The 13,981-nt window shown below is 44.2% G+C and overlaps 1 protein-coding gene across 1 annotated transcript in view; it reads right to left on the reverse strand.

Annotated features, from left to right (window-relative positions):
- Tmem212 (transmembrane protein 212) overlaps positions 1–8,829 on the reverse strand; it is a 133,401-nt gene extending 124,572 nt beyond the window's left edge. Inside the window, 2 exon segments of the mRNA XM_069991957.1 lie at positions 8,667–8,732; positions 8,734–8,829. Of these exon segments, the coding sequence (XP_069848058.1) occupies positions 8,667–8,732; positions 8,734–8,829 (162 nt within the window).
- Between the last annotated feature and the right edge of the window lie 5,152 nt (positions 8,830–13,981).

The following is a 13,981-nucleotide window of genomic DNA, read 5'->3' on the forward strand; positions in this document are numbered from 1 at the left end:
GGGAAACGATCAGGGGAACTCAAGGGCTAATTATCTAGGAAGCATAGACCTAATGTCTGTACTTCAATAGTATCAACAAACCCAAATTGGTCCCACCAGCACAGTTTGGGGGTATGCTTACTTTATTTGGCTCTACATTTAGCATGTTCATTGTTTGACAACTTAGCTTTTCATCGCACTGACATATTTTATTTTGAAAGCTGCATTTAGAGAATTTGGGGACACACACACACACATTCACGCTCACACAAAATATACTGGTGTCTTGTTGAACCAGAAATCCTGACTGGGCAAAGTCATCCCATAATACTTCCATGGATAAAAATGTAGTCTAGAAAGTTCCTGGCTTGTGTCTGCAAGAGGAAAGTTTTCAGGGGACCCTATGGAGGTCGAGCCAGCAAAAATAGTACAACCAAACAGGCGGGTTAATAAGAGCGATTCACTTGGTGCTTTCTGGTGAGCCAGGGGCTGGTCCAGGCTCCCAGCCCTTGATTGACAGATGGTCCTGTCACTAGGCAGAGAGCATGAGGAGGCTGGCTCCGCCCCTCGGCCGCTGCGCTTGGCTTAGACAGCAGGCCTCAGCAGATGCTGAGGTGCCAGGTTGCCTTCCTGAGGCTGGCATGGGCCATTTCTTTCCTTTCACATGTTGGAAAGGGCTGCAGAATCACAGTTGCTTGTTAATTCGGCTGTGGCTGCCAGCTTGAATTTTGCTTTGTTTACATATGCTTGGAGAAAAGATTTTTCAGGGAGGAGGCGTTGGATGAATGCAGCTCAGTGATTTGCAAAATCCACACTGCACAGTAGGCCCCCCTAGGTGAACCCGCCCATGTTGGCTAGTGCCCTGCCTCGCTGGGGAGGGAAATGTAAGGTGTGAACGCCAAGAGTCACAGAGAGTCCCTTATCTTATCCCTCTGTTTTGCCTCTGTGTGTGTGTGTGTGTGTGTGTGTGTGTGTCTGTCTGTCTGTCTGTCTGTCTGTTTGTCTGTGTGCACACGCTCACATTACAGATTGAACTCAGGGCCTTGCATTCCCCTTCTGGCTTTTTGCTGGTTATTTGGAGATAAGAGTCCCACAGACTTTCCTGCCCAGACTGGCTTTGAACCGTGATCCTCTGATCTCAGTTTTCTGAGTAGCTAGGATTACAGGTGTGAACTCCCTGCCCCTGGCATGCTCTCTCTCTCTCTCTCTCTCTCTCTCTCTCTCTCTCTCTCTCTCTCTCTCTCTCTCTGCAGTACCGGAGTTCTAACTCAGGGACCTTATTGATGCCCCACTTCCATTTTTCTAGATTCCGTTTTTCGATAGAGAAAGGGAAGACAATGACAAAGGAAGAGGTTTGAGAGTAAGAAAATCAAGAGGAGGGGAAAAGAAATTTGAGAGAGGGTGTGTGGGAGAGATGACAAGTTGGACTCCAAACAGTGAGGCCGTGGAGGATGGGTGGGGGTGGGGGGGCGACGGACTGGGTACCCAGCAGTTCGTGGCCAGCACCTGCGCCCTCAGCCTGTCTCCATGCAAGCGGCTTGCTCTCTGGGCATGCGCACTGCCTGACTTGGGTTTTACTGCTTACACTTTGATCGCGTGGTGATTTGAGCCTCTTAGAAGTATTTAAATTGCAGAAGGACGCAGACACGCTTGAAGGATGCAGGGAGCAGTAACAACTTCAAGAGAAAGAGAAACTTTTAAAAGCATCATATTAATATGGAAAGTTTTTTTTTTCATTTGCAAGCATCTATTGGGGCCCCAAGACTAACAAGCAAACAAATCTCACGGCTCCCCCTGAATGAGCGCCTCACATCTGCCCAGCACTGGATTAAATGCTCAGCCTGAGTTGGCAGTTAGCCCTTAGAAGGAGCCTCCACTTTTCAAATGAGGCACAGACAGGCTAAGATACCCACGAGCACGATTAATCATGCACCAGACACGGCTCCAATTCTCATTGGAAATTACAGTCTAGTTCTGAAAATAATGCACATAAAAGAATTTTCACATAAGCCAGGAGCCAGGGGCTCACGTCTCTAATCCTAGCTACTCAGGAGGCTGAGATCTGAGGATCACAGTTTAAAGCCAATCTGGGCAAGAAAGACTATGAAATTCTTACCTCTAATTAGCCATCAAAAAAAAGAAAAAAGAAAAAAAAAAGAAAAAAGTGGGATGTGAAGCTATGGCTCATGTAGTAGAATATCAGCCTTGAGCAAAAAAGCTAAGAGACAGAGCCCAGATTTCGAGTCCAAGCCCAAGTACTGGAACACACACACACACACACACACACACACACACACACACACACACGAATATCCACACAATTAGGCAATGAGTGTTCTTCACATGACAAGAGCTTGGATGGCAAGATCCCACTTCCAGGAAAAAATGATGAAGAAAGAACCCAGGGAAATAAATTCTGAAGCAAGTTTGGAGGATGGGAATTACTTCAGTAGTCAGTGACAAATCAAGGGCAGTCCAGGCTATGGGAGCAGACTATGCAAAGGTCCTGGGGTATCCTGCTTGGTGAATAGGCAGGAAGAAGCTCAGACTTCCAGCAGGAAAAAAAAATCTATGTGACATCAGGGGAAAGAAGACCTCAAAAGTATGCTAGCATGTGTGGATTTTGTTGAGAGGTTATAAAACACCAGGAGCTATGGAAGAAGGCACTAGCCTGACTACTAAAGCAGGTTTAGAAAGATGAGGTCCGTATGGTATGCATGTGGAGATGGGAGTGGAATAAGGCCTTTGGGTCCCTCTCTTCCTTCTTCTTCCTCCTTCCTCCTCCTCCTGTTCCTCCTCAGCCTTCTTTCCTCCTGCTTGAATTCAGGATCTGGCCACTATCCCTAAGCTTTAGTGCTCAAGGCTAGTGCTCAACCACTTGAGCCACAGCTCCACTTTCAGCTCTTCTGGTAGTTAATTGGAGATAAGAATCCGGCCCTGGCTGGCTTTGGACAGTGATCCTCATATCTCAGTCTCCTAAGCCTCCTCACAGGCATGAGCCACCACCACCTGTCTCACACATCTTCTTTTAACTCTACTTATGGCAAGGAATACATTATGCAACGTGGCCCAGTCAATACATCCATGACATCTAGCAAAAAGAATGCTTTCTTCTGTATGATCATGAACGTTCACCCACCCTGTTCTATTCATTATAAATGCTGGCTGATAGACTGGGCTTATACTGAACTACATCTGACTGTAGAAGCAAGGTCCATGTGGGGTCTGAGCCAGGGAGGGAAGTGTGGGGAAGGTGATTATGAGCAGGAAGAGGAAGAGACTCAGCCACGTGCCTCCTGGGAAAATCCAAAGCCACAGACAGGGCAGCTCCTTGGGCTGAGCTGGGTGTGTTAGGGGATTGCTACCTACAGCCCAGTCTAAGGGTCAGCAGCATGGTGGGCAAACACAGGTTCCACCCAGACCTACTGAATTAGAACCCACATGCAGCAAAATCCCCCCCCCTTCCCTGCCCTCAAGACAATGAAAGGGAAGTTGGAAATGGAAGAAATGACTTTGGCAAGAAGATGATTCATTTGTTTTTAGGCAAACTAGGTGCATGGAAAGAAATAGGTTAAAGTTATGGAAACAGCCCAGATGCCCTACAGTAGATGAGTGGATCCAAAAAAATGTGGTATACATACACAATGGAATTTTGCACAGCCATTCGAAAGAATAATATTATGCCATTTGCAGGAAAATGGATGGACCTAGAACAAATCAAATCATGTTAACTGAGGTAAGCCAAGCTCAGAGACACAAATGGTACATGTTTGGAAGCTAGATCTAAAATATATGGGGACATGATAAATTATCAAGACTCTAGGCATTCACACACAGTGAGACCAAAGGAGGACAGTCTTAGGGGAGGAACACAAAGGCGCAATGCCTAAATGCATCTGATCATATAAAATAATAGTTATAGAAATTAACTCTAAGAAATAGAATCAAGAATTTTTTTGTTTTTGTTTTTGTTTTTTTGTCAGTTGTGGGGCCTGAACTCTGGGCCTGGGCAGTGTCCCTCAGCTCTTCAGCTCTAGGCTAGTGTTCTACCGCTTGAGCCACAGTGCCACTTCTAGCTTTTTCTGCTTATGTGGTACTGAGGAATTGAACCCGGGACCTCATGCATGCAAGGCAAGCACTCTACCACTGAGCCACCTTCCCAGTCCTTAATTTTCTTTGTGTCTTTGTTTATCTGCCATGGGGAGCTAAGGAGGGGCATAGAAATGAAGGGACAAAGGATGTATGAATGTAGCAGTAGTACTCACTGGACACGATGTTGAAAGTGAACTATACAACTTGTGGGTGGGGACAGGAGGGAAATACTAAAAGAGAGCACAAGAAGGGGTGACATTGCCCAAAAAGAAATGTACTCATTACTTGTAACTGACTTATGTAACTGTAATCCCACTGTACATCACCTTCATAATAACAATAAAAAATATTTAATTTAAAAAAAAGAAGAAACAGTCTATCTAAGGAAAAAACCAGATCAGGGCCTGGGATTCTTTGCTTGACCCAATTTTAGTCAGGTTCCTCACTCTTCTCCTTGATCCATCTATGTGCCAGTCTGGCAAGACCCCTATGAAGTTCTCAGAAAGAATTGTCCCTGCAGTCAGTGCCTGTGGTGTCTGCTCACACTTAATACCTATTTGTGTTTCTCCTCCACCAATTCCCAGTCAGTTCCCATCTGATTTGCCTGAACTGTCTTCAGCAAAAGTTCTGATAGGTTGGAATCAGGCCCTAGTGGCTCATTCATCTAATCCTAACTACCCAGGAGGCTGAGATCTAGAGGATGAGATCCAAGGCCAGTCTCAGCAGAAAAGTCTGTGAGATTCTATCTCTAATGAACCAGCAAAAAGCCAGGTTGGAGGCATATGGCTCAAGTGATAACATGTCAGCCAAACACGCAAGCTGAGCTTCATTAGTTGAAATTTTTAAAAAAAAATCCTAATTGGCCAGTTTATCCAGAATCATTTATTCCCAATATCCTCTCCTTAGTAATTTTCCATGCACTGACCAGGGCCAGGGCTATTAGTTCCCACTTGGGATTTTGTATTTGGAATCAAACCCAGGGTTAGCCTAAGGTCTCTCTCTGTCTCTGTCTCTGTCTCTGTCTCTGTCTCTGTCTCTGTCTCTGTCTCTGTCTCTGTCTCTGTCTCTCTCTCTCTCTCTCTCTCTCTCTCTCTCTCTATTGCAATAGTACTAAATAATAAAATGTTTCTACTGCTTCATCTATTACCTGACTGACTCTGAGTTTTGTGGTGTTTTGTATTTACCATCATCTGGTAACTGTAGTCATGTGACAGTTGAAGCCTTTCCAGAACCAAATGCCTTCTTTAACAGTTGAGGGGACCAGGCCCTGCAGGGCTAAGTGGACCCTGAACTTTCTCCCAGATCCCTGCCTCTCAGCAGGACTCTGGCTGCAATGCTGCTGCCTTTGGCTGGGTCTCTGGCCTGGCCAAAGGGGTGGAAGGCCCTCTGCTTCCCCCCGCCCCCCCCCCCCAGGGCCTGGTCAGTAAGCCCAACCCTGGGATCAACAGGGCTCCACCCTTACAGTGTTAGGAGTATTAGGAGCTCCTTGCTGCATTCTTCAAGCAGCTGATGCCTTTAAATAACCTCCCTCAGAAATCCTAGAAAATGTGGGAGTCATGTGGCTGTCAGAATGAAGATAGGAGAGTCTTAGGATTCATAGTTGTGAACTGCTGAGATAGCCTTGAACGAATACCGGGCCTTTACCACCTGCAAAAACGTATCCATTTCATGTCTTAAATGTAGTATGGTGTCCTTTGCAGAAGACAGCATCAACATCATTGAAGTGTCCAGATGAGCTTTTGACAGGAGGAAACATCCTTTGAAGATGAGTATGTGACAGGTCAGGGAGGCCGTGGAAGAAGGCAGAAGTTTGTTTGTTTGTTTGTTTTGGTGCCAGTCCTGGGGCTTGAACTAAGGGCCTCACATTCTTGCTTAGCTATTTTTAGCTTTTTCATTCACTTGAGCCACATCCCCACTTCCAGTTCTTTGCTTGGTAATTGGGTCTCGGACTTTTCTACCCCAGGCTGGCTTCAAACCACAGTCCTCAAATCTCAGCTTCCTGAGTAGCAAGGAGTTCAGGCAGGGACCACCAGCACTGACTCAGGGCAGAGAGAGAGGCCTTTTGACTTTGACCTTGACAAGACTGTGGCTAGGTAGAGAAATAATGCTGCTGTTCCACTTTTAGACATTATTGCAAGAGCAAGCATTCTTATTGATTTCCTTCTGGTGAGGATTTTTTTCCTGCTTCAGTATAAATACCAGCTTGACCTTTGGTCTTTGCAATCTAATCAGAGCTCACCCGGGGAAGACATTCTGCACTGCTCTGCTGGAGGATGGAGAATCCACTTACTCAATAACATGAAAGACTATTTTGTTCAAGCTTAGAGTGTTACTCTCTTAGTTCCAGCTTATGGGAGATATAGCAATAAAGCAAATAGAACAGAAAATCCCATCTTCATATAATCCACAGTGATAAATAAGTGAATGCAGAAGGAGATGAGGTCATGCAGGCATGGCTAAGTAAGGCCCTGAGCTTTCTCCCAGATCCCTGTCTTTCAGCCGGACTCTGTCCGCCCGCCACTGGCCAAGTGTCTGCATTCTCCAGGCTTGAGTCCCCAGATGGAAATCACTGTACTTGCTCCTCCCCAAGGCACGGTTTGCAAGCCAGGTTTCAGGGTCAGTAGGAGTTTGTCCTTAGCTGAGGTTGATAGGTTTTTGAGGGGAAGGAGAGCAGGGTATGAGGAAGTGAAAATGGCAGAAAATGGCATCAGGAGGAAGGGGTTGCAACTGAAAGTAGATCATGTTTGTGTCTGTGTGTTTGTGTGTGTGTGTGTGAGAAAGAGAGAGGGGGGAGAGAGAGAAAGGTGGAGGGACAGGGAAAGAGAAAGAATGCATGCCTGTATTGAACTCAGGGCCTGGGTGCTATCCCTGAGCTTTCTTGCTCAATGCTTACACTCTATCACTCAAGCCACCACTCCACTTTCAGCTTTTTGGTGGTTAATTAGAGATAAGAGTCTCACAGATTTTCCTGCCTGGGCTGGCTTTGAACTGCAATTCTCAGATCTCAGCCTCCTGAGAGCTAGGATTACAGATGTGAACTACCAGTGTCAATGAATATAAAGGTATTTATCTAGAAACCTGTACATGGGCCTGCATTTCAGATCCAGCTCCAATTAGTCAGAAAACTGCTTGGCTAGAGATGTGGTTTAAGTGGTAGAGCACCAGCTATAAGCAAGAAAGCCAAGCAAGCTGGGTGCTGGTGGCTCACACCTGTAATCCTAGCTACTCAGTAGGCTGAGATCTGAGGGCTGCAATTTGAAGCCAGTGTGGGCAGAAAAATCCATGACACTCGTATCTCCAATAAACTACTCAGAAAAAGCCAGTAGTGATGCTGTGGCCCTGAGTTCAAGCCCCAGGATTCACACAAGAAAGAGAGAGAGAGAAAAAAGAGAAAGAGAAAGAGAGGAAAAAGGGAAGAGAAGAGAAGAGAAGAAAGAAGGGAAGGAATGAAGGAAGAAAGAAGGAAGGGAGAGAGGGAGGAGGAAGGGAGAGAGAGAAAGCCAAGGAAATTTGTGGACCTGAGTTCAAACCTCTATACTGGACTGTTTTTTGACCCCTTCCCAATTCTTCTATTTAACCCAAATAGTAGTAGTAGTAGTAGTAGTAGTAGTAGTAGTAGTAGTAGTTGTTGTTGTTGTTGTTGTTGTTGTTGTTGTTGTTGTTCTTCTTCTTCTTCTTCTTCTTCTTCTTCTTCTTCTTCTTCTTCTTCTTCTTCTTCTTCTTCTTCCTCTTCCTCTTCCTCTTCTTCCTCTTCCTCTTCCTCTTCTTCTTCTTCTTGTCAGTTGTGGGGCTTGAACTCTGGGCCTGAGCGCTGTCCCTCAGCTCTTCAGCTCAAGGCTAGCCTCAGCTCTTCAGCTCAAGGCTAGCGCTCTACCACTTGAGCTACAGCGCCACTTCCGGTTTTCTGGTGGTTTATTGGAGATAAGAGTTTCATGGACTTTCCTGCCCAGGCTGGCTTTGAACCACGATCCTCAGATCTCAGCCTCCTCAGTAGCTAGGATTACAGGCGTGAGCCACCAGCACCCAGCTTCCCAAAAGTTCTTGTCAGCACCCAAAGGTGAATTGAGAAGCTTAATCTCCTCCATCTTCCCAACTTTGAGGTGTTGATTAAGATCCTTACCTGCCTTTATTATTTCATTATTTCCTATGGCTTTCTTTGAGGCTTCAGAGTGAATGACATGTTGGAATACCCAGAGCAGGGCCTAGGACTCCAGCTACATGTATGTAATAAAATAATACTGATAGTCTATACTTAACTATGCAACTTATAGAAACCCATGCTTTCAAATTCGAACTCTGGGCTAGGGTTGTGGTTCAGTGGTAGAGCACTTGACTAGCAGACCCAAGGCCCTGAGTTCAACTCCAAGTATCATGAACATAATAAAATAAAATGAAATGCATTATATAAAATCTGAATTATATAAAATCTGAATTCTAGTTTTCTGGAGAATTTAGACATTTTTGTATTTTGGGGGAAAAATGTAAAGGGTATTATTTTATGTCCTTCCCTCCACCTCCACATCCCCCACTTCCTTAACTATATTATTTTGCTAATAACTATTTTCTCTCAATATATTTAATAAAATATATCCTACCAATGCTCCATTCCAGATGGGACAAACAATCCACACACTCCATCCAGTGAACCAAAGCTTGGAGGAAAGAAAACACAGGGAAAAAGGCAAGGACCCCGGAGAACACGCTGAGACTCCCCAGAGAAAGGAGAATGTGGCCCGTAGTCTGGTAGAGGTCCTTCATTCTCTTCTGTGACCTGATTCCTTGATCTCAAAGAGATTTGGTTTCCAAAACACGGGGCTGTAACAGGACTCAATAAATAGCAGTTTCTTAGAGACAGTAGCCAGGACACAGGTGGGCTGTTAATCTACTTGGAAGCCAGAGTCTCTTGATTTCACCAGAGATGAAATGTAGTTGACGTGATCCTTGATATAAATTGGACATGATGAATTTTGAATACTGGTTTAATTTGAGCAGAGGAGAAAATTAGTCTTTGTTTGGGTGTTGCTGCCTTGACTCCCTTGGTTCTGCCCTGTCTGGGGAGTGACCACTTCCTGGCTTAATCAGATTCAAAGGCTTGCTGACTGAGCTAATTGTTTCTCAGCTCCATCGGCCTGGTGGGCACAGAATTAAGCCAATATCCTTTGGGCACAATAGATCCACATTCCGAGCACAATTTCCCACAAAACAAAGTATAAACAAGGACTCAATCTCTTTTCATTACATCTTAATGACTTAGAGCCAAAACAAGACTCTCCACTCCTTTCAAATTTTCATTCTAGTGCAATTCCTTTGGAGTTCTTGATACAGGTGTTTGATAGGAGTTATCTCCAGGTAGGCTTAATTTCCATGATGAATTTCTCTATTGTTTTTTACTAAGCTGGCTTGTTATTGCGAATTCAGCTTGTGAGTGAGTGCAAAGATGAATGTGTGTAGGTGTACAATAAAGTATATGTTGAGAAGTAATTGGTCGGCTGAATAAGTCACTGATCTCTACTCATCTCCCAGTCATTTTAATATGGGATGTTGGGCTTCTGCACATTTAAAAGCTCATCTCTTAATTTTTCATGCATTTGAGAAAGTGATGTGGAGTTGACTTTGATTAATATGATGTTCATTGTCTCTTTCAAATTATATCCTTCCTTCCTTTGTGTGTGTGTGTGAGTGTGTGTGTGTGAGAGAGAGAGAGAGAGAGAGGGAGAGAGAAAGAGAGAGAGAGGGAGAGAGAGAGAGAGAGAGAGAGAGAGAGAGAGAGAGAGAGAGAGAGAGAGAGAGAGAGAGAGAGAGAGAGAGAGAGAGAGAGAGATTGAGATTGCTGGGACTTGAATCCAAGGCTTCATGGTCCTGTTTGGCTTTTTCACTGAAGGCTGGTTCTCTGACACTTGAACCATACCTCTGCTTCCAGGTTTTTTGTTTTTGTTTTTGTTTTTTTGCCAGTTGGTTAGAAATAATAGTTTGTTTTCTGCCAAGGCTGGCTTTAAACCGTGATCCTCCTCTCTTAGCCTCCTAAATAGCTAGAATTAAAGGTGTGAGCTACCATCGGCCAGCCTGAATATCGTGTGTGTGTGTGTGTGTGTGTGTGTGTGTGTGTGTGTGTGTGTGTGTGTGTGAGTGAGTGTGTGTGTCACAGGATCTCACTATGTACACCAGGCTGTCTTGGAGCACACTGTCCTCCTGTCTTAGCCTCCCACATGCTAGGGATAACAGATGTGCACCATCAAGCTTGGCTCCAAGAAAATATCCTGAAGGCAGAACATAATTGTGAGTTGTCTAATTTTTCTATTCCATTATGAATACTCTTTTTCTTTTAAAGAAAAAAGGATGTAAGATAATTTGATGTGCTGACAGTGAAGGTTTAGAACCTGCATTTTGAGTCACACAGAGTTAAGACCTGCTTTCTGGCTCTGCTCTCTCTTAGGAAAGGAATGTTACCTGGCTTCTCTGGATTTATTTGGAGAGGGAAAGAACATTAATGTGCATCTCCTGAAAGGTGATTGGCTGAGTGGATTCACTGAGTCAACGGTGTGACTATTTGGCACTGAACAAGGATGTCTAGGAAGTGCCCCGTGTGACATTCAGATACTCTGTCTTCAGAGTTCCTATGTAGTGCAACAGAGACACAGACACTGCCCTGCCTTTTACCCATCATTTTTTTTGGCCACATGAGATTCCATTCTGTTGATTGATTTGGTAAAACAACAACAACAAACAAACAAACAAAAATACTCTCATAGGATTCTGCCATGTGCAGTGGGAAGAGAGAACTTCTCTTAAATTCTGCCTTTTTGTTCTGACTTTTGGTCCTCAAGACATTCCTCAGGTTAACCAGATTTGAAAGCAGTTGTATTTTTCAATATGCAGAATGGAAGCAAGTGGCTTCAGCTTTCTGATGTCGCTGCTTTGTTCCATCTCTGTACTCTTGGATTGTACTAGCAACATTAAACTACAAGGAAGAGCAGAGACTCTGTGTATACGTGAATACACAACACAGCCCCAGCATGGTAGATGGTAGATGGCATGGGTAGCAGCACTTGAATTCATTGCTAAATGTGTTTGATCTTCCAACTGTGCATGTGGGGCCCCACAGAGCTGCAGAAGGGTAGGTGAGCATGTGTGTCCCACAGCCAGGGACATTGCCAGTAAGCCTCCTGTGATACCAGGGGAAAAGGGTCTGGAGTTGTGTTGGTATTTGCTTACAGCTGTTTTGACTTTTTCCTTTGCTTTGTATCTCAAGGTTAAGGCCACATGATATGTCAATAGGTTGTAGGTCAGACTACTCTCTCCTGGTTGCATGTTTGGAAAATAGAGGCTGTTGAAATACTTGTGTTAAACAGTACAAAGATGGCAAACAAAGAATTTTGTTTCTGGCTTTGTTTTAATTTGGGGGAACTTGCCCAGGGCTTTGTAACCCTCACAAGGCTAACCAGGTGTGAGTTAGAAATCTGAACTTATTAGTATTAGAAGAGGTGTTGCCGTTTACTGTTGTAGGTGAATCACCCCAGAAGCCACATTTTGAAATATGGAATATTGAAGTCTTTATTATACAGTTAGCAGGCTGCAGGCTGCCAGTTGTTACAAAGGCCTGCAGCCCCCAACTACACATAACACAGCTAGGAAACATGCTAGAGAGGAAAAAGAACAAAAACAATACCAACAAGCCAGTTCAGCTCCAATGGAGGGCTGAATTGGGACGCCACGATGACTGGAGAGGAGTCAGGAGACAGGACACAGAACATGACCACGGAGACACATGTACATGATGTAATGGCGGCTGAGCTGGTCCAGGCCTAAATAGAGCCTAGATCAGTGGGGCAGATCCACAGGAAATTCCCAGTTCCAGCCACTGGACTGACAGATTCAGTAACCTATCAGCCAAGTGCCCACCCCTGACTACAGGGCTTCAGGCATGCCCATCTCCTGGGAGGCAGATGGCATTTTCCTCCCCAGCATGAAAACAAGATGCTAGACTCTACCATCTACCATGTGGCCAATATGGCGCCCACCAGACCTGACCTCCTTATTTCATTACTATAATAAAGAAAAAGGTAGAAAAGGTAGAAAATTTTTCTTTTTCTCTTTCCTTCCTTCCTCTTCCTTCCTTCCCACCTTCCCTCGCCAGTCACGGGGCTTGACCTCCTTCCTTCCTCCCCTCCTTCTCCTCCCCTCCCCTCCCCTCACATCAGCCGTGGGGCTTGAACTCAGGACCTGGCACTGGAGCTGAGCTTTTGCACTCAAGGCTAGCACTGTACCACTTGGAGCCTCAGCACCCCTTGTGGATTTCTGGTGATTAATTGGAGATCAGAGTCTCATGGACTTTCCTGCTCAGGCTGGGTTCCAACTGTGATCCTCAGATCTCAGCCTCCTGAGTAGCTGGGATTACAATCCTTTCTTTTCTTTTGGCAGTTTTGGGGTTTGGCCTCAGGGCCTTGCCTTTATTAGGTAATTGCTCTACCATTTGAGCTACACCTCCAGTCTGGCTTCTTCCTGGCTATTTTGGAGATGATGTCAGGTAGACTTTTCTGCCCAGGCTGACTTGAGCCAAGACCCTCTGGATCTTAGCCTCCTGAGTAATTCTGAATACAGATATGAGTCACTGGCATCAGACTAGAAGGATTTTTTTTTTTGGTCGGTTGTGGGGCCTGAACTCTGGGCCTGGGTGCTGTCGCTCAGCTCTTCACCTCAAGGCTAGTGCTCTACCACTTGACCCACACCACCACTTCTGGCTTTTTCTGCTTATTTGGTGCTGAGGAATTGAACCCAGGGCCTCATGCCTGCAGGGCAAGCACTCTTCCACTAAGCCACCTTACTAGCCCCTAGAAGGATTCATTTTTATCAAAAAAGAAAAAGGAAATGATATAAGAAAGCAAGGAAATAAATGGAACTCTCCAAGAAAGAGGAAATGAAAAAGTTGTGTTTTCCTAATAGCTTCAGACAACTAGTATCACTAATATATATATATATATACATATATATATATATATATATGTAGTTTACACATGGTATTTATATAGTTTATACATTAAAAAGGTGGCTCATGGAGCAGAAAGAGCATTAGCTGTGGTGTCAGAAAGACTTGGGTTTGAAGATTACCATTATATATGAAAAACGAAGGAAGGGGGGGGAGAGAGGAAGGGAGAAAGAAATACCCCACTGACACCAGCACAGTATTTGGTTGGGGCAGGAGTTATAAAGGCCAGAGGATGACAGGGGGAGGATGGGCATGCAGCACCATGAGCAAGCCACCCAACTCTACAAGAGAAATACCAGAGCTCTCTGACATCACTTCCTCCAGCTGGAACACAGTCTATGCACACACCTGCTTGGGTAGCATGGCAAAAATGTTTAGCCTGAATCTGACCAAAAGTAAGTACTTAGATAAATTCAGATGGGCCAGAATACTTCACAAAGCACATCCTTGTTACAAAAGATAACAGGAAGATTACTGGGACAACTGGGAAATTGATAGTAGATAATATTTGGTGTGTCCATGTTAAATATATTGGGAGTGTGGCATCATATTTATATAAGAGAATGCCCTGCTGGTTCAACTCAATGGTAGTAGTGCTCTTTATTGTTTTCTGGAGGGCTGAAGATCTCAAGTTCAAGTGGAGAGATGAGGGGCTGGAGGTGTCAAGTAGGAGTTGAGTACTTTAGTAGTTGCCTTGCAAGTGTGAAGCCTTAATAATTCCAGCATTGAAAAAAAGTATACCTGTATGTGTGTATACATATATCTTAAATATCTTATATATGTTAAATATATTTACATATTTACTTGTATCTTATATATGACAATGTTAATATAAATATATTTATATAATAAATAATTATTTATATATTATATATATTTATATATTATATGTTATATATGTCATATAAATAATTTATTTAGATAATT

This window comes from Dipodomys merriami, unplaced genomic scaffold (assembly GCF_024711535.1).
Source record: "Dipodomys merriami isolate MVZ:Mamm:240054 unplaced genomic scaffold, mDipMer1.0.p SCAF_40, whole genome shotgun sequence".
Lineage (NCBI taxonomy): Eukaryota > Metazoa > Chordata > Mammalia > Rodentia > Heteromyidae > Dipodomys > Dipodomys merriami.